We start from the raw sequence: 26366 nt of genomic DNA, 5'->3' as shown, positions 1-26366 counted from the left end.
TACCCAAGTGATCTTGTAGATTTGCTGCTGTGAAATCCGCCTGAGCGCGGAGTATTCCTGCGGAGAAGTGAGGACTCTGCGGGGAAAGGCATTGGTTACTACGATGGATTGAGTAACTTAGTACGAACCCACAAGTCCAACGACCAATCAGAGATGTATGAGGATGAGCTCTTCCTCAATCACTGTAGGGGACGTGTACGACTGTACAACAGCCAGTCATCGTGAGAATGCCTATCTAAACTTGTATGGGTGTCCATAGAGTTTATCGACGTTGGTTCAAGGTTCACATCCCGTCGGCTAGCGTTCCGACTTCTACCACACCACGCTACGGAAAGCGCTCCGCGGACGATCGATATAGTGTTATACCTCTGTATTCCAGCTACAAGCAACTCATCCCGTCCACAATTGAATCTCATCAGGTCTTTATGTGACCTCAAACCGATACTCACACTGCGCTACATCCCCCGCACCCACAACGATGCTCTACATAACTGAATCCCAAGCCAAATCCGCCATAACCCTCAAATCCTCCCTCTCCCTCTTCCGCCACGCCTACCTCCAATGCAACTCAAACACCCTCTCTCCCGGTCCACGAATGGTCCATTCTCTCGATGCTCTCGGTAACAAAGGCCAGTGGCTAACCGCAACCTATCCAGCCGAGGGAACGTTCGGAACGAAGTTCTCCTCAATTTTCCCTCAAAATGTAAAGAAAGGCCTACCAGTCACGATATCAACGATAAGTCTGTACTCCGGAGAGACGGGCGAGCTCCTGGCTACGGTAGAGGCGAATGCCCTAACGGCGATGAAGACAGCGGGAAGCGCGGCTATTGCTACGGACCTTTTGAGTAGGAAGGACAGTACGATTCTGGCGATTATAGGGAGCGGATTGCAGGCGTTTGACCAGGTGCTTGCGATTCGGGAAGTGCGCGACATAAAGACAGTCATAGTGTACAACCGTTCCGCCGAGGGCGCCAAAACCTTTGCGAACCGCCTCACAGCCGTTGAAGGCTTCGATGTAGACGTGAAGCTCGCGGAGTCTGCGGATGCTGCCGTGGCCGAGGCGGATATCGTGTGTACGTGTACCACATCGTCGAGACCTGTGTTCAAAGGTACAAGTCTTAGGCCTGGCACACACATCAACGCCATCGGATCCTACGCGCCGGACATGCAGGAGATTGACGAGGATACTGTGGTTCGAGCGGCGCGTATCGTAACCGAGCATGTGGATGGTCTTTGGGCAGCTGCTGGGGACATACTCGAACCGTTCAACAGGGGAGTGATAGATAAGAGCAAAGTGGAAGGCTCGGTGGGCGATGTACTCGCTGGAACGGTCGCCGGGCGTGAAACCGCAGATGAGATCACTCTGTACGAGAGTGTTGGGTCCGCTGCTTTAGATCTGGCTATCGCTGTGGAAGTGTTTCGGCTGGTCTCTATGTCAGGGAAGAATGGGGCGAAGATATAGCGTTGGTATCTTACCTGGATGGAGAATTGCAGTACACCACACTACCTCAAAGACAACAGAAGCTTCTCAACGATGAACAGTAAGTCATGCGGTGCGAAGATGTACGTAACAGGCCACCGCTATCGGTATTTCCTCGATTACAAAGCTATGACCTCGAAAAATGTACAGTCTGAAGAGCGCTTGAAAGTCTAATCCCAAAGATGCCCAATATGCATTTCCCCGAGACAATGAAACCCGCTCAAATGCACGCTAAATGACACAATCTAAAACCCAGTCAAGAATCAAAAACGGAACGGAACGAGGCGATCAGACAGCCCAGCTGCCCTTCCTAGCTGCAATCCCCGCGCCTCCGAGCCCATCTCCTGCCATATTCGGATGCTGCTTCGCCCATTCACGAATATACACTCTCAGCGCGCGCCACCGCATGCAGCTCTCTTCAGTTATCTCCGCGTCTGTGAGATTTCCATCTGCACCCAGACGGATATATCCTTTTGACTCAGCGAGATGGTCGTCTTGCCGGAGATCGGACACGGGAATGTTAGAGATGCGGGAGAGCTCATCGTCGAAGGGCTGAGCCATAGAGGGGTAGCCGAGTGAGAGGTAGTTGTAGACTTGGGTGACGAAGTCGTCGCCGAAGTCTTCGTCGATGGAGAGCGCAAAGGTGAGTTTCTCGTCGATGCAGGCAAAGTCTGCATTTGACGCCGGGGGCGTGGGAGGGAGGAGAGAGCCACGGGATGGAGTTGGGCACGGCGAGAGGAGGTCGGCGGTTTCGATGCGCGGAGTGAGGATGCCGGTTGGGCCTTTGGGAGCTTCGTCCTTGACGCAGCAACCCGCCCAGAGACCTTCCTTCTCCTTCTTGTCGTGGTTGCTGCTGGCCGTCGACCAGAGGGACGATACGCGGGTAAGGTTCTTACCGTTGCCTTGGCCGCACCAGAGGCTTTCGCCTTTCTCGGACTTCTCAGCTTGTTGTGTTTGCTCTGAAAGGTAGCACATGGCGATCCGGACAGCGTCGCAGCCTTGTGTGGTATCGAAACGTGCTGGTTCAGGGGACTCGCATCGCGGATACTTGATATCCTTGCCGAGCATAGGAGGTCGAGCCTCTCTCCTCATTCGCTCGATCTCCTTGTCCTTCTGGTGCCCGATGATGTCCTTGTCAGTTTTGATGCCAGCCGCCGGATTGGCCCACGGACTTGTCTTGAAGTGAGATTTCGGGCTGATGCCTGAAGTTGGTTCCTGATTTTCTTGTTCCTCTCTGTACTGACGCATTGCCTTCAGGTCCCAGTTCACTTCATTGAAGGTTGTGCTACCTTCTGATGAACCTGTTGACTCATCGTCTGCATCGACAAAGTGATCCACGTGCTCATGGTAGTTACCGTTCGGAAACGCTGCCATCTCTTGTTCGCGCAGTTGCTTTTCGGCGGCCTTGGCAGCCAGTTCGAGCAAATACCCGGAGGTTTGTTCGTCGAGGCTTTCCCGCATTCGCGTTGGCTCTCTGTAATAGTGTTTTTCGTAACAATAGGCTCGGCAGGTGTAGGGAGAGATGATAGGTGACGGCGTCTCGCCTTCAGACTCAGAAGACTCTATAGGAGCAAGGTCCGGAATTTGGAAGCAGTGATGAGACGGTCGGCACCTCGGCGTTTTCCTTCGATTGAGAGGTGATGTTGCGCGCTGGATCTCAGCGAAAAGGGGATTTTGTGAAAAGTCAAATGCTGGTGTGTTGTTTGGAGGGCCAGGGATATCATGCTGAGGAACTGTCTTCAGTTTGTCAAGTCGCTTTAGGGAAGGGCGTTCTTCAGGGACACGACGTGACCGTGCCGCTGTTTCTATGAGCTGAGGAGCAAATTTACGTGGCGTCTTCTCTTGCTTTTTGATGCCTGTTGCCCATTCCTCCGCAAACTTCTTCCGGCTACTACGGTTTGTCTTCGTCGATGTTTCTACAGGTTCGGGTGCGAACTTTCTCCTTGGTTTTGCAGTCTCGCTGTCCCACTCATCCGCAAACTTCTTTCGACTGCTTCGCACCGAGGTCTCGACAGGCTCTGGCGCGAACCGCCGGTTCGTCTTGGTGGTGGTTTCTACAGGTTCAACGGCGAACTTCCGCCGTGGTTTCGATGTAAGGTTCTCCGACTCATCTACAGAATTTTTGCGGCTTTTCTTCTCCGAATGTTCTATGGGCTGCGGGGCAAAACGCCGGTTTGTCTTTGTCGATGTCTCTAAAGGTTCGGGTGCAAATCTACGCGGTGGCTTGGAGTCCTTCTCCTGGGCAGACGGCTGATCCTTGGACGACCTGGTCGTTGTCTCGACCGGCTCAGGCGCAAAACGACGGTTGATTTTGTGTGAACTCTCCACTACTTCTGGGGTGAACTTTGCAGCACGTTTCGGACCTTCCTCGTCGGTTTCCGGTGTGTCTTTAGAAGACCGTGTGATCGTCTCGATCGGTTCAACGGGGAACCGACGGTTTGTCCGTGCAGTAGTCTCGACTGGCTGAGGGGTGAAGCGAGAACGCTTGGGGCCGTCTACATTCTCGCGCAGCTCCTTGGAGGATTTTGTTGTTGTCTCGATTGGCTCGACTTGGGATTGCCCTGGGGGCATAGTGATTGCCATATCTTATATAAAGTTTCTGACTGTGTCCTCCTTGTGCTCATGCTATGCAACCTGACGTCGTGGTCGATTTACTTGCGGACCAGACTATTCTCTTCAAGACCTATCTTATGGCGCAGAACTAGCGTTCGCTTGTCGCCAAAGGATGCGGGAGCGTGATTGCGGGGAAATGGAGGATCGGACAATATCGGGAAGGAGTATGTTCGCTGGAACGTGAATTGCTTCCCGCGGCAGTGCTTCCCACGGGAAGGTTTGCCGTGACCGACTGTTGCCAAAAACGCGGTGCAATGCGTTGCGAGAACGACTTTCCAAGTCGTAGTGCTTGTATGGGAGGCGCTTCAGGTGCCAATTGTATCTTTGCGGTGCGGAGAGCGAATCGAGCGGCAGAAGGTGCGAAGGAGCTCGTCGTTGCTATAACAGTGTTAACCAGGAGGCTGCGAGCAGAGGATGGCTGCTGTACATGACTCACCATTCGTCGCTGTCGGGAGGGAACAGTGACCACACCAGGTGTTTGTCGAACCCGCGGAAGCTGGTAAAACGCGTCGGGACCTCAACAGCTGTCTTCATGTGAACGCCTGCCGCTAGGATTGGGAGTTTTGCAGTGCGAACGCTCAATGACGTCGTTAGAGACCCGCTAGATGCTGATCGCGTGCTGCACTTTTGCGCACCGCGACGGGTTCGGGAGGGGCACAGGGGCTTTGTAAGGGCGTCGAAGTGGTTTAGGAGAGATGCGCGCGTTGTCGCAACTAAGAGGCCGCAAAATTGACGAGCTGATGCGGCAATACGGACCTGGACATTCCTGTTGGGTACAGGGATCCCGCAAGAGCTGAGATAGCAGGGGCGCGGGCCAGATCGTGAACTTCCCTTGAGAGACAAGGGCCCTTGAACAACGGGCGATGAAATTGGACACGTTCACCGCCAGCAGTTCAACATGTACAGCCGACAAGGAGGAGCCCCACGCGGCGTGGGTTTGGGCAGCCGTCAAGCCCACGCTGTCCCTATTCTCGGTCTCGTAGCGACATGGAAGACTGTTCTCGATGGCGGAGTAAGCCCACCACGGACGTCCTGCTCAGCAGCCACGCGGATGCGCCGTCAGTAGCGCGCGGCCGAGAGCCTCCCATTATTGACGAGCGGGTCCGACAACACTCATCCCTCTGTCACAGCGCACAGCGAACCGCAAGGCCCACACTGATTCCCCGCATGCCAACATTCGTCGTCCCAAATTGAATCCCAACCATGTCGTGGCCGCTGTACAACCTTCCACAACGGCAATTCTCGCCGTTCGATGCAGGTTTCAATCTACACCGCCCTGCAATGGTCAGGCCCATCCGTTCACAAGCTCCCGAACAATAGCTCCTTTTCCAATCTCAGCCCGGACGCTACGAAAATAACTCGGGTCGCAGCGAATCATCGCCCATGCATACTTGCTTTGCCTGCAACAACGCCCAATCCAGTGTGCTCGTGAAAGGCGTCGCACCAAGCCGCCAGAAACCCCTTCATGCGTTAAGGGCGCAAGCCGCCTCACCGGATGAGAGCAAACATCTTCCGTCAAACATCGAGGGATAGCCATATACCCGGTTTCTCGTGCACACGAGCTGGTCACACCTTCCGCACCTTCAGTTGCGCCTTCCTTGATTCCGGACATCACATGAACCCTTCCCATCCATGCATCTTACATCTCATCGTTCTGGCTTTTCTTCCCCAAAGCGTCACGAACAGTCCCGATTAGCATTTCCAGATGCGTGCTTAGCTCACATATTCATTGACACACACCCTACGGCGTGCCTTAACACCCCTTCATCGCGAATAGCATCCGACGTAGACAACAAAATGCCAGCACTGCGCATTCGGATTCAGGATCGTAGACGGTCACGGGTCTACGGCTATAGATGTCAAGTGGCTTCGCACATGCACGTTCCCCGCAAATTGCCTTCCCCGGATCACCGTCCAGCAGCGTATTAACAAAACTAAATTGTCCTAAGCAGCGATCCTGTTCTAGTCATACACCGAAAACCAACCGACCACCATGTCCGAATGAACTCCTAACGCTAGCATAGTCATCCCCGATAGCCATCGATTCAAAGCAGCAAGCAACCTTCCCATAGACCCACGGACGCCGAGTCGGACTCTTCCATTCCTAGAGGACCTTGCAATTCCAATGCCCGAGAGATCAATCATCACTCAAAATCAGATGAGAAGCAACAGCTCCACGACAGTACTGAAGTTGTGGGGTCAGTCTCAGAGGCCTTGCAAGAAAATAGTACTCGTAAGGGAGATCAGCCCAAGCACCTAGTCCAGGACCCGGCGACATAGGATGAATGGACCGCGAATCTGCCGTGAACACGCTCTGCGCATCTTTAGAGGAGAATTAGCCGAGGTGAGTAGTCGTCAAGTTGATGGTAACGTACCGCTGCCTGGTTCATTTTCCATACTGTCTGTATCGTCAATGTAGTTCGACTCCGACCCAGCTTCCCTATACAAAGGATGATCTGCATCCATGCCGGACTCGCTGATTCTGGAACTGCTTCCATGGAAAGCCGACTGACCGGCAATGAGATGGTTGTCGACGTTTTCACCGAGCGTAGACTCACTCTGGGAGCCAAAGTCGCCGTCAGAAGTATCAGAGGCCACCAAAGTCAAGTTCTCATCGTTTTGCCGGTCATCGTCATCGCTTCCTCGACTATGGCCGCTGGCACGCCCACACCGGCATCCACAAACAGTCTGATTCAGATGCGGAGGCCTGCTTGCAGATGAGTTGAGCATGCCTGGATCAGGATACTGCTGCCCTTCGTCGCGGTTGTACATTCTGGATAGGTATGCCTACCTCATGTCAGCCGAGATCTGCGAGGCCCGCATGTACGCAAACTCATCAATAATCTGCCAACTGAATCCCACCTCAAGTCGGCTCCGAACGAGACCTCGAACAACATGTGCAAACAACCCACAACACTTACCTTTGATGGTGGCAGGACTATACAGGGCTCCAGCTACTAGCCTTTCAAGGTCCTTGGAAAAAATACGAACTTCTCTTGAGGTTTGTCAAATTGCAAGAGTCGCGAGTGCGAGTTGGGTTCCGTGCAGCCAGAGGCCTCACTTTATGCTCCCAGTACACAGCCCTACCTCTCACACGCAACATCACATCATAGCAGCAACGGTGCGTCAGGAGTCCTGTGATCTCGTGGCAACACCGTACACGTCGGTCGACTCATTTGAGTTTACGAGCTCTCTACCAACCGCCTATACCCGGGACATGCACCGCAGCCTAGCATTCGCTAGACAACAACATCACCAGATGTCCTATGTATAGCTCCGATGTTCGCCCAGCTTGCTGTTTGCATTCATGCTATTTACTTTTACTCGCGGTACCGCATGTTTCCGCCTCCGAGTGTAAGCGTTGTAGGGCTGATCGTTCACCGGTGTGGGGTTGATCTACAGGGCTGAGGTACGTCACTGTTGATGTCTGCCTAGCTTGGGGATCATCATTGCTTGGTATAACGACACTCGCGGATCTCTCTACATCGACTCATATGTCTAGTCCAAACGCAGTCACCGCAGTAGAAAGTCCGTCCAGCTCGGGTAGCTTGGACTGATACTTGGTAGTCACAGACCGCAATGCAGATACGGCAGATCAGCAGTATAGACTCTCGGTTAATATCGCCTCTATCTTGAGCCTGTTATAACTCGTCGAAAGCACGTAACCTATGGTCATCCGCCAGCCCAATGGTACCTTTTATGCTCGGTGACTGTAACCGTACGTCCAACGGCTCCTTTTTTGGCCTCATGATGGCCTCCTTCGCGATGTCCGGTATCGGTGCGTTGAGAATCTGTTCGCGCGAGGCAAAGTCCAAAGCAGGCGTGTGTCCGGTATCCGGATGCACAGGTTTGAGCTGCTGGAACAGGCTCGACAGCACAACAAGACCCAGGAGGGCACTGATGATGCCCCAGAGGATGCGCACATGACCTATCGCTTGTTAGCAATTCCATCTCCAGTTATGAAGGGGAGTATGCCATACGTGTGTTCCTAACCTCCAACTCGGTCTCCAACTTCATCCTCTTATCTACCTTCGCTCTCGCCTCTCCCAGCCTGCCGTGCAGCGCCTCAGCCTTCTCCTTCCCAGCTTTTATCCTCTGTTCCAGAGCATCAACATACTTTTGCTGCGCCTGGAAATCATTAAACGCATCAAGTTGTCCTTCTACATCTTCCACCAGCTCCTTGGTGTCGCTTTCGAAGTTGTGATGCAGCTCGTTGGTCAAGTTGGAGAGCTCCTGCAGACTGCCAATAGTCTGGCGACACGTAGCTATGCGCTCGAGCAGCGAGTAGAAGGTGTCGTCGAGGCGGCGCGACGTCTTCAGCGACTTGTCGGAGAGGGTTTCTAGGGAGCTGCGAAGAGCGCTGGATGAAGCCATGTCAGCATACCTGTAGAATTGTAAAAGGAAATGAAATGAGGGGAGACGTACTTCGCCCGCACCTTGACCCTCCCCCGTTCGCGCACCAAGTCTTCCGGCCGGCCCGGCCGGCGTAGCGGCGGTACGTATAGCCCTCCATCAGTTTGCCCTCCCTTGTCTGCTGCGCTGTCTGCAACCGCAACGCTCGTCCTCCTGCTGTCCGCCGGACTGCTCGATATGCTCTCCTTCGCCTGCTTCAAGAGATCGCCAAAGCTGGTAGGCGGGTCCTTGGGAAACGCGGATTGTACAATACCCTTTGCATGGTGTCGCGACGAACGGTGGTGGTGATGGCGGTGCAGGTGGTGTTTTCGTTTTGAGTCGCGTTCTGCAGGAGCTGCTTCGGAGCTCAGACGGGTAGCCGCGGAGTGCAAGACGGAAGGGCGGGAAGGGTCCATGACATGGTGGGTTTGGGTTGGTGAAGGTACGGGGTGCTAAGGCGCGGAGATCCGCGTCTGCGGCACGTCGCTTTGGAGATCACGCTAAGCTTTTCGGGCATGGCGATCCTTCATCAACCACCAACCACGAGTTGAAAGACATAAGACCAGGCGCTGATGACCATCCAGTCTTGGGACGTTGTCTCATCAAGCGTTGACAAAGAGGTTAGAAACGCACATATATAGTGATTTGCGCAATCGAAAATGTACTTTACGGTTGATGCAGATATTGGATCATGTTAAGAGCCTGGGGATACAACAGGGTACAAACATTCTCGAGATCGTGGAAGTGGAATTCTTGTGCGCTACCGTAGGTGCTCAATTATCATGTGGTGCCTAGCTTGAATATCGTATGGTCCTAATATCTCTGACACTTGAGGCTGTGATGTATAGCCTCGCACATGTTCACTTGTAACCACTCATGAGTGACCAGTCCAACCTATGGTCACTTCACTGGTTACCGTTGTTTTGTGACCTGTTTGAAGTCCTAGTCCCGAGAACTGCTGCCATGCGTACTCGCCGTGGGGTATCGTCGTGAATGCGTGAATGGAGCCAAGATATGCGGCCAAGATGAGGATATGAGTCCTTCTGCAGATCCATAGTCCAAGAGACTCGCGAGTCGTGGGGCATGCTCAAGACGCGAGCAGCTTGTTCCTCTTTTCCCTCCTCTTCAAGCGCTCGACGCGCTTCTTGTGCATCTTCTCCTCCATCTTCGCGAAGCGCTCTCGCTCCTCCTTCGCAGCTCGTTTGGTGCGGATTGCCTCAACTCGTCGTTGTCGCTCTGCTTCCTTCTCGTCCTTCATTTCCTTCTCTTTGGCTTTGGTGGCGGCAAGCGTCTTGCGCTCGGCAGCCCGCTTCTCGAACGAGGACTGATTTGCCCGGGGTCGGAACGCTCTCTTGTTGTCATGCCACTGTTTGCCTGTGCGACACGGTGGTTAGTTGGTGCTGCGTCGTATGACAGGTCCACACAAGGACGTACCATTCTTCTTCATTCCTTTTACAGAGGTGACCTCCGCGACCGGCGCCACTTGCGTTTCAACGGCTGTCGACATTTTCGTGAAGGACGTTGGGACCCGCAACGCAATGCAGCGAGATGGCGTGGGTGCGGCGCAGTTCCTCCGTGGTAAGAAGAAAAAAGAAGGGCCGAGGAGCTACCGATATCGATAGCAGCGGAAAAGGGCGATGGAAGGATGGCTTGGCAGGAACGACAGGTCGACATCCCACCATCAGATCTGATAAGATTATCGGATGCGCGATTTGCGATCTGAATCATTGGGCTCTGAACGCCAATTGCGCGCACTTGCTGCACGTTTGCTGCACACTTACATCCAACTTTCGCACAACATTTTCATGATTGTACGAAGCTCCATTTAGTAGAACACGTTTTTCCCGGTTGCAGAATTTTCATGCAGCTTCTGGCGCCGATCTCGTCGTTCGTCCTGCTCCCACGTCCCCCGCCGTGACACCTCTCTCTTTACGGCCCGGAGCGAAGCGCAGTCGCTTCTCCCTGTCCTACGTCGTACCCAATCCTATCCACAACCGCCCGTAGTCCTGCATAAACACTCGCCATGGAATACGCCATTGAGTTGTAACGGCCTTCGTTCCCTCTCCTCACCGCCTCCTAGGGACCTTGCCCCACGCAACTCTTACGAGTACCTCAGAGTACACACCCTTCTTTGCGCATACACAGGCAAGCAACTTCAGGACTATGGAGCTTCAAGAGACTCCAGGAATGGTTGGGGAGAGTGGGAGTAAACTGTCTGCGTCATACATGGTACAAGAGGAGACATCCACGGCATTAGATCACACACAAGGAACAGAAGCTCTGAAAGATGTTGTCTGCGGATCAGTAGCAGGCGTTGTGGGCAAGTACATCGAGTACCCATTCGACACTGTCAAAGTCCGACTGCAATCACAACCGAATCATCTCCCTCTGAAGTACATTGGACCGATAGATTGCTTCAAGAAGTCACTGAAGCAAGATGGCTTCATCGGTATCTACAGAGGCATAAGTGCTCCTTTGGTAGGAGCAGCAGTAGAGACCAGCTGTCTCTTTTTCAGCGTCAGTATATCACGTTTCCAGCACCACAAACATTGGCTAACTCCCAAACAGTACCGTCTAGCTACAGATGCTCTGAGAACCTCTGGATTCTATCCGGAGCTCAAAGGCCACCCTGAAAAGGAGTTGCCGTATTCTGGAATGCTTTACTGTGGTATGGCCGCTGGCGCAATCACGTCGGTCTTCCTCACGCCAATCGAATTGGTCAAATGCAAGATGCAAGTCCCCCTCGAGACACCCAACGCCACAATCGCAAGACCTGGCATCTTGAGCGTGATCGCTTCCATCTACCGCCACCAAGGAATGATGGGATACTGGCACGGTCAGTTTGGTACCCTCATCCGCGAGACAGGCGGGGGTGCAGCATGGTTCGGCGGGTACGAGGGCACGAAGATGCTATTCAAGAAAGCATCCGCTTTATCTGATGAAGATATGCCCATCTGGCAGCGTATGGCATCTGGCTCAGTAGCTGGGATGTTGTACAACTTCGCCTTCTACCCTGCGGATACTGTCAAGTCGAGGATGCAGACTGAGGACGTTAAACAATTGACCGGCCAGAAGTTCAGCGCGGTATGGAAGGCACACTGGCAGCAGCATGGCTTGAAAGGGATGTATCGCGGCTGCGGCATCACCGTTGCCAGGTCGATTCCAAGCTCTGCATTTATCTTCACGGTGTACGAGGAGCTGAAGAAGAGGTGGCCTGGATCAGGATACGATCTATGATTACGTTTTGGATTCCAAAAGCACTATCGTCTTGGCCACCTACCGAGTTGCGCGAAATGTTTTCACATTTTCCTATTTTCATATATAGCAGTAGGCATTTTGCATTGCGAAGGCGTTCGATATAGGCTGGGAACGTGGACAGCATTGTTGAGCGGATTAATGAGATACCATCCATACAAAGAATCATTCTCAGTGAAAGACGGCAGAGGACTCTTGAACCATTCTGATTGCATGTGGATGATCCTCCAAAGATAGTCTTAGAGAAAAACAACGTTGCTCGGCTATAGGCGATGTCGTTTTGAGCTTTCAAAACTTGTGGTATGGATAACTTCATTGACTGACATGTGCGAATGCAGCCACCTTCACATGTTTGCTAACCCCAGTCTGTGGCTAGGGCGGGAGGATTGTGTGGGGAAATATGAGCCGGCCATGCGTCACTTTGGCCGAGGCTCAACTGGACTGCGACCACGACCAGCTTGTCGCGAACCGAGCACACCTCCATGTAGCGCAAGAGCCGCACGCTTCTCTCTATCCGCGGCTTAGCTCGATGCTTGCTATACCGACCTCGTCATCCTCTCACGCCCTCTCGTTCCGTGCATTGCAGAGCTGAGGCAGCTCCACAGCGTCGCCGCGCTACGCCGAGGCTCATTGAAAGCTAACTCCCCGAGTCGAAAGAGTTCGCAGCGATGGACAGATTACAGGTCCTTGAGGTACAAGAAGTTCAAGCGTGGGTATGCATGGCTAATTCTGAAGCAGAAAGCGATCGAGAAGGTCATCCTAGACCCCCAGTACCACGACATCCTCGCGCTCGTGAAAGGCATACGGAATGGCATCGTGTACGGGACGAAAGTGCGGTTTCCGCACGCGCTGGTGTCCGTCCTGCCTCTCGACCATATGGAAATACCTCGTCAAGCTAACATACTCCTAGCATGATCTTCCTCTTCCGGTCCGGCTCGTACGTCTCCCCATGCGCATCCAAACCTTCAACGGCAAGTTCTAATAGCACCCAGATTGCGCTCAAAATGCTGGCTCGTCTTCAAAGCCACACGCCAACACGCCCGCAATCTCGGCCTCTTCGCCCTCGTCTACAAAGGCGCCATGCTCCTCCTCCGACACACCGCACCCGATGGCAAAGAGCGGCACTATGACTCCTTCCTCGCGGGCCTCCTCGGAGGGTACACCGTCTTCGGCCGCACAATTCACAACTCCGTCTCCCAGCAGATCGTCATATACGTGTTTGCCCGTGTCGCGTTGGCGCTGGCAAAACTCGCTGTACAACCAAAGCACGTGGGAGATGTGAAGGGCGGTGGGGGAGGATGGGGACTATTGGATGAGAAGAGTGGGTTGAGGAAAGAGTTACTAAAGAATGGTTGGGTGGGGTTTGCGAGTTTGAGCTGGGCGATGGTGATGTATGTTTGGAGGTGGCATCCTGAAGCTGTGCAGCCGAGCTTGAGGAGTAGTATGAACTACATGTGGGTGCCTTATTTCCTTGCCCGTGAGTATCGGAATACTGACAATTTTACAGTTACGGCCAATCAGACGAGTGGGATTCGCTGCGGACTTTCATCTGGCATAACAAATAACGCGGAACCACAACGATGACGGGATGGAGAGGTGGTCGACCAAGAGGTGTCACGATTTGCTTTATGGATACATTCGATGCTTGTATGACTTTTTCGCGTTTTGGACGACTTGCTTGCCGCAGGACTCTGTACCAGTGTCTGGTATGTGTAATCTACCACGCTAAAGCTAAACATATTAGAGAATAGAGATGTCAAATACCATTCGCCGGTTATTAGATATCGGAATGGCTACTCGGTGACCCTCCTCATCCCTTCCTTACAGCCGGCAACTCATGCGCCGCATTCACATTCTGCCCACCCAGCTCACTCACTCCATAAGCTGGCGCGGGCTGTGAAGCAGCCTGCAGATGATACGGTATCGCCTGTCCTGTCTGCGCTACTTCAAGGGTACTGGAATACTCGTATTTGGGGAGCACCGATGAGCTCTGCGCGGGGGCCGCCTCTTGCGCTGCGTTTTGCGCTGGACGGGGATGCCGCCGCTTGATGTAAAAGATCGTGACACCAGCGACAGCCAGGATAGCCAGGCCGCCAACGACGCCGCCGACGATGGCGCCGATAGGGGTTTTTGATCCGCCGCCGCCGGTGTGGTTGCTTATATCTGTGGAAGATGTTTGGCCCGTCGCCGCAGGCCCCGAAGACGATGCTGTTGATTGCGCTGGAGAAACACTTCCTCCTGCCGTCGTAGCCTTCGCATCTGCTGAACTTGAAGCAGATACTGCCACCGTCGCCATTGCCGTGGCGCTCGCCGCAGGCAGACTAACATCCACGCCGTACTCCTTGCAAAACGGAACTACCGCATCGCGTACTTTTCCCACATCCGACGCCGAGCATGCCGACTTTATACAGGGCGTTACGGTGTCCCACAATTCGTCGATGTGCGTGCACTGGCACGCGTAGTCTGCGAGGGCGCAGCCGGTGTTGCTATAGCCCGTTATGATGCAGTTCAGGGCACAGGAGGGGATATCCGAGATCTGTGCACTGGCGAAGAGTGCGAGAGCGAAGGTGGTGAGGAAGGAATTGCGCATGATGATCGTTTGCGTTCGGGTGTCGTGCGTGATTTACAAGTTGTGAACGCCCAGGAGGGACCTGAAGGATCGAACATTCAGAAGTGCATCCGACCCTCAATTTGGCCGAAGCGCTGCTTGCAGCGCATTGAAGCCATCCGTGGGTATGGCGTTCAAAAAGGCGAAAAGAGGCGAAAATACGAGATAGTTGTACGGATTAAGCAAGGAGGCTGGCGCTTGCTTTAATTGTGAAGATGTTTTGCAAGGCTCCTTAACCCACCTTGCCAATGCAGATAGCTACACCGAAGAGATATCACGGTCTGGGTCGACAGGGACGGTGGATTGCAAAGAACGGGTTGATGGCCAAGAGTAAGGGGCAGTCGCTGCGCCAGGGTGGTCAAACTTCACGAGAAACGAATACGAGGAGGGCTGCGAATGTGGGGTCTGGACTTTGAAGCGACATGTTTCCCACCAAGCGACTAAGGCCAGCAGAGTGTCCAGCTAACCCTGCCTCATGCTGGCGCTAACGATGTTCTACTGTGTTACTGGATGAAGAAAGAACATCTGTCCAAGAGTCGGCAGTCAAAGAATGACGGGGTGTCGCTTGCCTTTTTAAGGCTGAAAATTGTTGTGCTCATTCTGGCGTATCTCCTCAGCCCGATTAGGGACCTCTCCCTGACGAACAGCCGATGGCACCTCCAGAATGGACTCGACTGCAGTTCTAGACTCATTAAGTGCATTAGTCTACTGAAACCTCTGTCAAGACTTTTCACCGAGAATCAGCTTATTGGCAGACCATAGATACTGTGTGCTAATTTTGCACACCGTTCAGAAAGTAGACACCACCCCGCATCCTGAGAGAACACTGATCACGACGGTGTTCTAACTTTGGCAGAGAGCTTAAGAGGACAAATACCAGATACTTGCGTCTATATGCTATCGCCCATTCCGTTAAAGTCATGAGAGCACCAGAAGGGGCGCGCTTCCCCGCTGTTAAGCCAGTACGTACTCTTCATGTAAACATGAGCATCGGCGATACAGCATTGTTTAACGTTCTCAGAGAAGTATTGTAGCTCGACTTACCCCAGGATGGACTATCCAAGATCTGGCCTGTACGCGTCAACTTAAAACGAGAGCCGAACAACACCAATTCAATATTAGTATCGATCACTGCGAGCACGTTCTGCCAAAGAAGCTCGAATTTCGAAGCTTGTATTCCAGCCACCATTTGATGGCCCTGATCATCGTTCATAATATCTCTATATGACTCGCATGGTGCTCCCAAGCCCATCTCAAAACAGCATCGAAATCCCTGCAAGTATGCATCCCTTCGAAATCAACCATCAATCTCTGCGCCGATTCGCTGTAAAAGACCCTTAACGGGGTCAAATCGGCTCGACACTGGATATTTTGTCTCAGATAATCTATGCAATGGTCTACGAAGGAGTGGTCAACGCGATGTCCACTGTAGGCACTTATATGGTCTTACCAACGTGTAACCGTCGCTTATTGTTTACGTCCGTAAGGTACTGCGGGTCGTATAGTGCGATTCGTATTTGATTCTACACGTATCAGTACGATCTCAGTCAGCCACGAGTTACGGACACTGACGAGACAATGGAGCTGGTGGAAAACGTCTGGTATAGTGATGGCTTTGTTGCGTCCGTCGATGTAGAGACCTTCGACATTAACCTCCCCGGTATCTAGCTCGATATTTTGGACTGGGACAAAGTAAGTCAGGATGAGATGAATACAGTGCACGAAGGGGTTTTACCAGCGTCGAACTCGTTCCACGCTTCATCAATGCTCGAGCCGTTACCGATGTACCGTTTGCTTTCCTTTTCTCCACCCAGGAATAATTTGCCCTTCTCATCGTACTTCAAGCCACCAGTAAACTGTCGCTGAACGGTCGAGAACTTGGGGTAGGCTACAGATTCTACATCAGCCATGATTCCGTGAAAACTAGCAGTGCTGTATAATTGCGGTGGTGCTTACCAAGCTCTTCAGGACGACGATCCGTCGGAAGGGTGGTGAAAATGTACGCGAGCAAGACAACACAAAACGAAGTCGAGAAGATAGATACAGCAACCATGAAAGTCCACGGTGAAATCCATCGGTCTTTCTTCTCATGGTAGCGAAAAGTCTTGTGCTCGCCCCTTAGAAAGCCCTGTCTACTCTCTTCATCTTGGTCGTCCATCACGAGAGTAGTGCAAGTGAGGTGCTGTCGTAGGAAACATGAAATCCAGTCTCGAAGTAACGGTTGCTTACCCGTACGAAAAGCCTCCTCGTCATGTCCTTCCCTCACTGCCCGATTTATAAGCTGCATAGACCACTTCATTCGTGTCTATCCTACAAACAGCATGTGTCGCTGCTATACAATTGTATTGGACAATCTCGAGATGTTTCACGACCTATAGTGTCATCACTGCTGTCGATCTTCAAACACAGGCTTGCATAGTCCGCTAGATCGAGATCTTACACGGCGAGGCAGACTACGAACATAAGTACGGCTGCCCGCAAAGGCGGGCGAAGCAAGATCAGGGGAAACATGTGATTTGAGGGCTTTCTTGCAATATGTTTTCGTATTCTACACCCTGCGAACACAATCTTATAAAATACGTTTCCTTCGTACATTCTACCGTTTGCTGGCAATCAACGGCATACGAAGCTTAGTGAGGCTTGGAAAGCTTGGACGGATGATAATCCGCCTTATACACGTTTAAGCCTCCGAGTTGCGACGATCGGAGAACTATAGAACCCGTGTTTCGGGGCAAGTGGTCGATGTTTACGCCCGAGGGGCCGAAATGCTTACGCTTTGTAACGTCGCCCCGCATAGGTGATTGTGCTACAGAATTGATAGCACACTAAAGTAGAAACAAGTCATTGGAGCCATACCTATACTAGAATTACGTTGACATCATAAGGGCCTAAAAGATGATACTTGTGTTTGTCGGTTCCACACATGGGGTCCGAAATCCCGTATCCGGCCACGCCGTATCGCACGATAAACGTTAACGTTGATCGGCGCATGAATTCAGTAATGTCACGGTGCACCTTCTCCTACTCAGCACTAGTGGACCAAGGATTCCCCAGGTTCTCTCTTTGACAAGGAGTTTTGGTATTACACGTGGAATGAACTTGTGGAACGTAAGCGCTTAGCGTATGGGTGCGTGATCATTATGTTATCATTTCAGTCGCCTAATTTTTTAGCATTACGTTATGCTTTTAAGCAAATGCATATGTTTTTCTTTCGTGAAATTATTTTGTGAACGTAATGCCTCCTTCCTCCATACGGGAACACATGGGTAAATGTGAAGCAGTCACCTCAATGTAGAAGTAGAGGTCCTTGTTTCTGAAGGTGTTCATGCAGCTTTAGACATCAAACATTAAAATGCACATACGGGACCGTGAAACGACTCAGCGCCACAGAACACGCGTCTGCCAACGCATGCTGGGCGAGTATCGGCCGTATACTTGACATCCTATTCAATACGCCTGAAAACACAAGGCATAGTCCGCGATCCGGACGTACCAAAAACGAGGCAATTTCAAGGCCCAAGCGTTGCAAGAGCATTGACTCCACGCTCCGCCCGCCCCGTTATTGATGTAGCTTCGAAGATCTGACCCATATGACGTCGATCACATTCTTCTAGTCTCTGAAGTAGCGTATAGAACTCTCTACAATCAACACGTGGGTTGCCATCGTCTTCTAAAATCGCACGAGAAGGATGTGTACTACCTCAAAGTTTGTCAGTGAGGTGCTGAATGGCAGCCGCCAGCGAGAACGCCTTGACGACTGATCGAAAATTGACTGTTACGTCGAGCTGGTGAGAGCTATAAAGAGTCTCGAAAACACGCAGGAAATCGCAACTTACCACAGCTCACAATCAGCACCATCATCACTACCATCATCAATCATCATCCCCCAAAATACACTTCTCCAGTACATAAATCCCGCACAGCCTGCACGCTATTCATACTTACCATTCCATAGACTCTACTCCAATCAACCACACCTCCAAAATGCGCTTCACCATCGCCACCTTCCTCACTCTCTCTCTCGGCCCCCTCGCCCTCGCCGACTTCAACATCGACCTCTACACCAGCACCGACTGCACCGGCGATAAAATCGGCACCTGGACTGGACCCGAAGGCGACGGGCCAGACACCTCCGGAGACTATGAATGGACCGGCCACCTCGGCTCCGTAAACATAAACCATCTGGGTCAGTGGAACACACAACTCAACACCAACGTGCACTGCCTGGCGACTTCCATCACCTGCTGCCAATATGCTCCCGACTGCAGGGACGGAGTCAATCTGCCGAGTTCGGGATGCTACAAGGTCGATGAGGATATCACGGGGTTGGGCATGACATTTACGGTTTGTGACAGTGCGTGCATCGACACTGGGTACAAGCGCGCTGAGAGGCTCTTCGGTGGACACTAGACCTGACGGTTAGGATGGAATGGAGTGGGAGTGGGCTTGTGAGCAGTGTACATAAGTGTTGCCTGCCAGATTGAGTGTACGCAAGGCTACAGTCTTTTCCGCATGAGGAATTTGATCATGTCAATGTTTGCCATTTGCTTCCCATTCTCTTGCATGTACTTTGATGATCTGTCAGAGGAACGCTAAGCAAATTATCTTTCAGCTAGGCCTCGAACGCACTTGCACTTCTATCTTGCGCGTCTGAAGCTTTGCGCCTTGAATGAGCGGAGTCTTACATACTTTACATGCACTGCGGGGCAAAGAGAGAGGGACTTTGGGGAGTGGGAAGGCGGGCGTTGGACCACTGAACGAGATCTGTGTGTTGATTCGGGACAGACAGAGAAAATAACGCTGTCTTCAGGTTTCAGAACCTAAGTGCGCGGTTGTGGTTGTCGTCACATTTGAAGCTCTTTTGAAGTCGGAGTCGGAGTCGAAGTTAATGAACTAAACCATGCTAAGTGGACCCCACGATTCGCCGACTCGGTTTCCCGCTAACCCACCCCAGTCCTACAAAACCACGACCATTTCCTCAGCCCCCATATCTCAAAACCACCATGTCACAACCCGCACCCCATGACCCTCCAAGTATCCTCAGCCTCGCTCACCTCTTCGCCCGCATCGGTACGCAAGTCCACTTCCGCTCGATTGCGTAGGAACTGACGGAGTACCTATGGTACATAGCAAGCACCGTGATCTCTCGAGTAGTGACATATCCATTTCGCTCTATCCGCGCAGCAACATTAAAAAAAGACGTCCTCAATGCTGCTATACGCAGTCTCCTCACTCACATTACCGTCGCTCAATCTCGCTACCTGAATCCCTCAACCACTTCCCGGTACCTCTCCTTCTGCAAGTCCCAGGCCAAAACCCCTTCATCTCTTTCCGTTGCCTACAATTCGAAAGAGAAGGGCAAAGGCGAGGCGTGCGCGCACTGGATAGGCAACCCGGAAGCTGATGCGGTGATCCTGTATTTCCACGGTGGCGCATTCTTCCAGCCCGCGACTGCAGGCACGTTTCTCTACCTGCAGGACCTGGTCCAAAAAGTAGGCAAAGAAAAGGGAAAGAGTGTCGCGGCGCTTGTAGTGGCGTATAGTCTGGCTCCCGAAGCTACTTTCCCCACGCAGCTCCGCGAAGGAGCCGCTGTGCTCAAGTACCTCCTTACTCCATCTGACCCGGAGTCGAAAAGGAGGGAAGCTGGGCATGTGTATTTGAGCGGTGACTCCGCAGGTGGGAACATTGCGCTGGCGCTTGTTTCGCATTTACTGCATCCGCATCCGGAGGTGGAAGAAATCAAATTGAAAGCACCGCTAGGCGGTGTGCTGCTGTATAGTCCGAGCGTAAGCCATAGCTTGGACTGGGACAGCATGAGTCGGAATGCCGAGAGGGATATGCTTCCTGCGTGCAAAGTTCCGGTATGGGCCGCGGTGTATATAGGGAAGACGGACTCGCTTCAGACTTCGACTGTTGGGTTGAGGCTCGAGACGGATGCGTATTCTGAGCCTTGCGTTGCTGATGCGTCTTGGTGGATGGATTTACATAAATTGGTAGGATCCGTCCTGGTGTTGAGTGGTGGAGAGGAAATCTTTGCGGATCCCGCGCGCGAGCTTAGGAGGAAGATGGAGGAAGGTTGGAGGGAAGGAGAGGGGGAGAGTTGTGCGGTCATGTTCGTGGAGACCCCAGGAGAGACGCATATCGGGCCCATCGTTGACTTCATGATGTCTGGTGGGAGAGGAGATTCGAGTTCACAGAAAGTGGTGGCAGAATGGTGGGCGGCACGACTGGAGAACTAAGGCACGAAGTGAGAAATCGAAACCCTGACGAGGCAGGTGCAAATGCAGTCGGACCAGTTCCTGTAAAGATGATATTAACCGATGATCTATATTGAGCTAAGACTACATAGCCTAGGCGTATGCGATGCACTTAGCGCTCCACCAGCGACAGCACCGCCATGCCGTCCTCATCACCAGTGCGCACGAGAAGGCCGCCTCGTGCCCCAGAACCAAAGACCGATAACGCCACCCAACCCGCTCGAAGCAGAATATGCAACCCATATCAACAAACGCCGTACGTAATGAAGTATACGAAAAGCCAGTCCGTATGCAGTCAATATCATCGCGTGTATATCATCCGAATTAGTGTTCTTCCTGCGCCAAGCTGCGCACCGTATTTCGTCGTAAATCGTCCCATCATAAAGCTCTTAAACGCGAACACCGCTTCCACCCGTCCACCGCAATCGTCTCAGGCCCATACCTGCGCTGCGGAGCCCAGAAGCAGCTTCCTTACCGCAGCTACCAGCATCACCGCCTACTGAGCTTAGCTGGCTTATGGCTTCAGCATGTCCTGCCTCTTTACCAACAACGTAGCCGGCTGAGAAGCTCAGAGCGCTGACGAGTACGACAGCGCCGGCGCCAACGACCCAGGTAAGTAAGGTGGGGCTAATCTCCTCGACGAGCGGCCCTGTATGGCGTATCTTCTTGATGGCCCGACGTTCCTTGCTGTTGCTCCTTGTAGTCGAGGTGCGTTTGGACTTTTCCGATGGGCTGCTGCTGATGGTGCGAGGCGATGACGATTGTGCATGTGCAGAATCGTCCTCCGCAATCTGTCCTAGGGCGACGGATTCGGGCACCAAACGAAGTGATGTAGGGTGGCCTGAGGGATTGGAAGTGACGGCACGTGGCTGACCCGGCTTTGGCAGGCCTCGTACCGCAGCCGCAGCGGTGAGAAGGGTCGACAGACTGGCTCGTAGAGCCTCGTCATGGTCCGCTTGCGCGTTTGGAGAAACAGCGTTGAAAGGTGTGTGTTGAGGGTATGAGTGTCGCTGAGACGATGGCCGAGCAGTAGGTCTTCGAGGCGTGTAGACAGTTCCAGATTGGGAGCGTATGGCAGGCTGCTCGGATGGGTGGGTGAAAGCATTAGGTCGTGGCTCGAACAGCCGCCTCGAAGATCGTGGGTAGTTGACCGCAGTTGCGTTCTCATCATCGCTATCTCCCTCGTCGTCTCCCTCGCGTTCCGACAAAGGCTCGGAAAAGGCCTCCGGCGTCGGACCCCGCGAAGATCTCCTCAGCTCGTGTTGAAGCGGTGAAGGGCCGATGCCCTCGTTGGAAGATGTCATGACCCTGTCCGACTCGCTTTCGCTCTCGTCGTACTCTTCCTGACTGCTGTTATCTCCACCGGCGCTTGCCACTCGGTACCCGGTACCAATCTGGAAGGGACCGACAGTGCGAGCACGTCTCCGCCGTCGGTGTAGGTTTGAATCATGCTGGACCCTAAGGCCGGTAGTGATGATCTCGTCGGCAGCCGAAGATAGCGAAGAGGAGGACGGTCGTGAGGTTACATCGACCCAAGAGTCTGTGAAGTGTGAGTTGCTTGAGCTAAAGTGCATAGCAATAGATTGGCGAGGGGTCACAGATATGTTTCCCTTGTTGAAAGCAATATGACAATACGGGGAAATGCTTACCCTCCGAATGATGCCTTGGAGGCAGTCGTCCAGTTGATGATACCATAGTAGGCGTGTCTTGTACGAGTTCACCACCTTGCCTCGACGACTGTGCCTGAAGTGTACTATGTTGTTGCTGCATACTCTTGACAACAAAGGATAAAGGAACGCAACAGCGAAATCGGACCGCCGTATGCGTTCGCAAGCCCAAGCTCACGCGTCCGTAGACTGACCTGTGGGTTGCCGGTGGAGTATGCGCCCAAGTGGAGCTGTCCCGACTTCGGTTCTTTGTCTGGCGCTGTCTTTCAAGGAAGCACCTCTTAGCCCTGGAACTGACAATAGACAGTGGCCTCTGTCGTCGTCAAGCGCTCGATGCGCCCGGCGCGTCTGGCGTGGAGATTGCAGGTGCGCCCGCTCGTTCGCTGACGCTACGGCTGGCCTCGATGCGCCGCGCAGAGGCCGACGTTTGGCACCGCTACAATGACGTTCTCGGCAACCTCTCGCTCCGATGGGGCGCGTTTGGTGGGGCAGCAAGCAAACAGAACAAAACCGTGGAGACACGTCGATACGGAGGGATGGCGGGGGAAAGGGAGGGAGAGCGAGGTTGTATCTTGCAGCGACAGGGCTCCGTGCCAGGCCTCATGGGCGTTGAGGTGCAGGTCACGGTGCATTCGCAGTCGGACACATGGCGATGGTAATGGCGGTGGCAGGCGGTGAACTGACGAATCATGCGCCGCCGCCCACCTTCCTAAATTGGGGCTTAGACAATCACCGTCACCTATCGTGCTCATCTGCCTAAGCACCTGAGACAGTGAGTATTAACTCAGAATGTACCTGAGTGCACTGGCACAGCCGCTTGCGTATGGTGACTCAAAATTGGGATGTGGCATCCCTTGATGTCTGCTATAGTCTGATTCCCATGCATATTGCCCACTTGCCATCCGGACATTTTAGAGACCCGCATATTACCCTTGCCCCAACTATTACCCGTACACTCGGGCGGTGTACACTGTGTTGCGCTAGCCTCACGCGGTAGACGGACGATGATCTTCTTACGAGGCAGGGTCTAGACAGTTGTTCAACATGCATACTGATACCACCAGCACACCACCTCTGTGGACATATGAAACTTGGAGGTACGCGTATTCGGGTCCCATGGCTCAGCTGCGTCCTCGATAAATTTTACGTGCGGATTGAATATACTTTCTTTATTGACAGACTACATTCGTAGTACACTATCGAGTTCCGACCCCTCTCATACTCCTGAACGCGCCGTTGACCCCGGTGCCAAAGCACCCTTGGAACGGCCAACACCACATCGATGAAATGTACCTGCCGTAAAGAGCGTTCTCGAATCGACGATGAAAGCTTTGAATGTAAGTCGCAGCAGACGTTTCAACAGAAACCTCCTCGTAGGAAATTGTCGTATCGTCTCAGTTGCAGACGTATTACCCCAGCATCGTGATATGGTACAGAAAAATGTGAAAAGCGCAGTCCCTCAACACCGTGGAAAATGCGAGAAATGAATCGCAAAACGTTGTGAAGCGAAGTGGTCGAGAAACTCAACTCGAGCGATCGGGAGGTCGTACCAGATGCACAATGTGCACTCTATTAATTCGTCTTCTTCTGTTGTTCTTGTTTCTTCTTTTTCGCGTCGCGGCGAGCCTTGAAGAAATCGCTGATCGCGTCCTTGAACTTCTCCCAGGGATTCCTGTTGAGGCGGTTGCTGAGCTGACGGTACCTGTACATCTCGCCCCAGCAGTCGCGGCCCCATTCGCAACCGGCCATGTTGACAAGGAAATCCCTCTCCTTCTCCTTATAGTGGATATGCGGGTCATCGCCTTTCTCTCCGCAGGCACCTGGTGGGAAGGCGTTGATCTTGCGCTGGCCGATGAACGCCAGGTGTGGGCGTATCCACGGCTGGTTCTTGTACATGTACTCCAAAGCATCCTGCTCTTTGTGCTCCCACTCCATATGCTTCTGCTCGTAGCCGACAGGGTCCCACCAGATATCCATCAGCCTGTCGGTCCAGACGCTTCGCCGTACAAAGAACGAGCCCAGATTGAAACCACCGCAATCCTGGGGGACAATCATGTTGATCGAGTCGGCTTTGCCATCACCTACGGGTGACCTAGTCTCCGGATCGAGGTACTCATCTGTCAGCGGGTGGGAAATGTTAAGCGGGTTGTAGTGGTTGATATCGCGATACGTGACATCCTTCAGCTGCTTGAAGATGTGGTTCTGGAGGGAGTAGTTCGGCTCCATGATGAATGTGTTTGTGTCCAGCCACCAGAACCTAATCAGAGTTAGCGAGACGGACTACCTGCCCCGAGTACAACGTACCATTCAGCGCGGGGATATTTGCGCATAGCGTTTCGGATCGTGTCAACCTTCTCCCAGCTTTCTCTCCACTCGTGGGCATATCGCTTCTTTGTGCTCATGTCTACGATTTCCAGGTCATATCCCCACTTCTGCGTGTACTTCTTCTTGTTTTTGACACTGTCTCTTTCGATCGCCCATTCTCTCGGGCCCTTCCACTCCATGACTCCACCGCCCTGATTCGCAGCGAGAATGACGACGAACTTGCTACCTCCGCCAAACCACGAGCGCCGGTATACGCGGTGCAGTGCTGCTATAATTAGTACAGGTGTGGGTATTGAGCGGGACGAACATACGTGTTGCGTAGAAGAGAATGTAAAGCAGTATGATGGTCAGAATCGTCCCAAGAGGTTTCCGCAGGCGCCACAGATTCCAACCGATTCTGTTCAGCATCTGCAGGATCTTGTTGTTGCCCTGATATCCCCGCCCTCTGCCTAGCTTTTCCTTCTCTCCATAGCTGAAAGGCAGGCTTGTGGAAAGCCGCCGAAAGTGCTTTCCAAAGAAGCCCTGGTTGCGCGGTGCAAATGCAGTGTATCCCTTGACGTTGGCGCTGCGGGCCTGGGCCGAGGCCCAGGTGACGTTGTTGGAGCTGGAGCTGCCGTTCGCAAACGGGCTGCTTCGCCCTCCGCTGTCGTAGGGCGTATTCAGGCCTGGACTTGACCAGCCTCCCGGGCGCGGCGACGGGGATCTTGACATCTCGACGGCTGGGGTGCCGGGGATGGGAGGCAGGACGCCCTCAAAGGAGCCGCCCGTGGTGTTGCCGACTCTGTTGCGCGACGCGGAGCCGTCGTTCAGATGAAGGTTCGGCGGGTGCTTCGCAGCAGATGAGCGCCTGCGACGTTGGCCAGACGAGGCGGACGAGGAGCCTGTGGAAGCCAGGGCGAATGACTTTCAGCGGTGTCGAGGGGCGGCGGAATGAGAAAAGGCGCCACTGCGCGTGGCTTGAGATGATCCCAAGACTTTCCGTGGCCCTTGGCCGGCCGTTGACTGCGCAAGGAAATTGCTGTCGACTGCGATGGGGCCGCTGCAGAACGCAAGGTGTCCGGAGGAGGCTGCAGGTAGGCTAGCTTTCGGCGATGCAGAGCTGCCAGAGGTAGAGGTGTCCTGTGTGAGCGCGTGGCTGGTTGCACTGCGGAAGGGAGGTCCTCGCGATGGTGCAACCCGTCTTGTCTGTCGCAGCGGGCGCAATTGATTAGGTACAACACCAGCTGGAGATCGCTCTGCAAAAAGGAGGACCTCGACGAAATTAACAGACCCAGTGCTCTTCCCTGCGACGGGGCGCTGAGGCCACTTGAAGGTCGCTTGGCGGCCTACGAGAGCTACCACGCCGCCTATCTCTCTCCTTTATCCCACACCAACATTGCGAATTTCGCTTGGCGCACCTTGACCCATTTTCACTTTACCGTACTTCGCTGCAGCCATCGGTTGACATGTCCGCAAACGGCCGATCGTTCTCAGCCAGTGTAGCTGAACTGGGCAGCCGCCAGCTGGCATCAAGTGTTGCGCGGTAGTCCCTCGGCTCACCAGAGTCATCTTGCTCAGCATCAGGTATTCCAATCCGTAGTTAAGGGAGTCGTTGTGCTCGCTCTGGCACACCACTGTCGCCTAGCCATGCCTCCTCCGTCTGTACGCTGTCGCACGACGGACTTGCACGCGACACTCTGCTCCTCAGCCAGCCTTCCGCAGAACGGCCGCAGACAAGGCCTTCGGCACCGTCTCGTCCGCTCCGCTTTTGCTTGCACCGCAGACGGGAT

General features: G+C 53.3%; 10 protein-coding genes across 10 annotated transcripts; 4 read left to right on the top strand and 6 right to left on the bottom strand.

The window, feature by feature from the left end:
- Positions 1–478: 478 nt before the first annotated feature.
- Positions 479–1462, top strand: N0V89_011780 (uncharacterized protein; the record flags this gene model as incomplete). Its single annotated transcript, XM_056220507.1, has 1 exon — positions 479–1462. One exon carries the CDS (start codon positions 479–481, stop codon positions 1460–1462), a length of 984 nt encoding a protein of 327 aa, XP_056065810.1.
- A 306-nt stretch (positions 1463–1768) lies between these two features.
- N0V89_011779 (uncharacterized protein) lies at positions 1769–4051 on the bottom strand (the record flags this gene model as incomplete). Its single annotated transcript, XM_056220506.1, has 1 exon — positions 1769–4051. The coding sequence occupies one exon, from the start codon at positions 4049–4051 to the stop codon at positions 1769–1771; it is 2283 nt and encodes a 760-aa protein (XP_056065809.1).
- A 3683-nt stretch (positions 4052–7734) lies between these two features.
- On the bottom strand, positions 7735–8901 carry N0V89_011778 (uncharacterized protein; the record flags this gene model as incomplete). The annotated part of the gene is made up of 3 exons (XM_056220505.1): positions 7735–8021; positions 8074–8453; positions 8519–8901. The coding sequence occupies 3 exons, from the start codon at positions 8899–8901 to the stop codon at positions 7735–7737; spliced, it is 1050 nt and encodes a 349-aa protein (XP_056065808.1).
- Positions 8902–9572: 671 nt separating this feature from the next.
- On the bottom strand, positions 9573–9992 carry CGR1_2 (rRNA-processing protein cgr1; the record flags this gene model as incomplete). Its single annotated transcript, XM_056220504.1, has 2 exons — positions 9573–9859; positions 9920–9992. The coding sequence occupies 2 exons, from the start codon at positions 9990–9992 to the stop codon at positions 9573–9575; spliced, it is 360 nt and encodes a 119-aa protein (XP_056065807.1).
- Positions 9993–10672: 680 nt separating this feature from the next.
- On the top strand, positions 10673–11722 carry ORT1_2 (mitochondrial ornithine carrier protein; the record flags this gene model as incomplete). Its single annotated transcript, XM_056220503.1, has 1 exon — positions 10673–11722. One exon carries the CDS (start codon positions 10673–10675, stop codon positions 11720–11722), a length of 1050 nt encoding a protein of 349 aa, XP_056065806.1.
- Positions 11723–12651: 929 nt separating this feature from the next.
- ORT1_1 (mitochondrial ornithine carrier protein) lies at positions 12652–13305 on the top strand (the record flags this gene model as incomplete). The annotated part of the gene is made up of 3 exons (XM_056220502.1): positions 12652–12677; positions 12733–13194; positions 13248–13305. 3 exons carry the CDS (start codon positions 12652–12654, stop codon positions 13303–13305), a joined length of 546 nt encoding a protein of 181 aa, XP_056065805.1.
- A 2479-nt stretch (positions 13306–15784) lies between these two features.
- On the bottom strand, positions 15785–16258 carry N0V89_011774 (uncharacterized protein; the record flags this gene model as incomplete). Its single annotated transcript, XM_056220501.1, has 3 exons — positions 15785–15871; positions 15921–16030; positions 16084–16258. 3 exons carry the CDS (start codon positions 16256–16258, stop codon positions 15785–15787), a joined length of 372 nt encoding a protein of 123 aa, XP_056065804.1.
- Positions 16259–18332: 2074 nt separating this feature from the next.
- Positions 18333–20587, top strand: N0V89_011773 (uncharacterized protein; the record flags this gene model as incomplete). Its single annotated transcript, XM_056220500.1, has 2 exons — positions 18333–18702; positions 19479–20587. 2 exons carry the CDS (start codon positions 18333–18335, stop codon positions 20585–20587), a joined length of 1479 nt encoding a protein of 492 aa, XP_056065803.1.
- Positions 20588–20994: 407 nt separating this feature from the next.
- On the bottom strand, positions 20995–22179 carry N0V89_011772 (uncharacterized protein; the record flags this gene model as incomplete). The annotated part of the gene is made up of 1 exon (XM_056220499.1): positions 20995–22179. The coding sequence occupies one exon, from the start codon at positions 22177–22179 to the stop codon at positions 20995–20997; it is 1185 nt and encodes a 394-aa protein (XP_056065802.1).
- A 1665-nt stretch (positions 22180–23844) lies between these two features.
- MNN10 (alpha-1,6-mannosyltransferase) lies at positions 23845–25308 on the bottom strand (the record flags this gene model as incomplete). Its single annotated transcript, XM_056220498.1, has 3 exons — positions 23845–24529; positions 24577–24862; positions 24909–25308. The coding sequence occupies 3 exons, from the start codon at positions 25306–25308 to the stop codon at positions 23845–23847; spliced, it is 1371 nt and encodes a 456-aa protein (XP_056065801.1).
- Positions 25309–26366: the final 1058 nt, after the last annotated feature.

This window comes from Didymosphaeria variabile (assembly GCF_027946475.1).
Source record: "Didymosphaeria variabile strain IMI 356815 chromosome Unknown scaffold_9, whole genome shotgun sequence".
NCBI lineage: Eukaryota > Fungi > Ascomycota > Dothideomycetes > Pleosporales > Didymosphaeriaceae > Didymosphaeria > Didymosphaeria variabile.
This window is presented reverse-complemented; position numbering and strand designations above follow the sequence as displayed.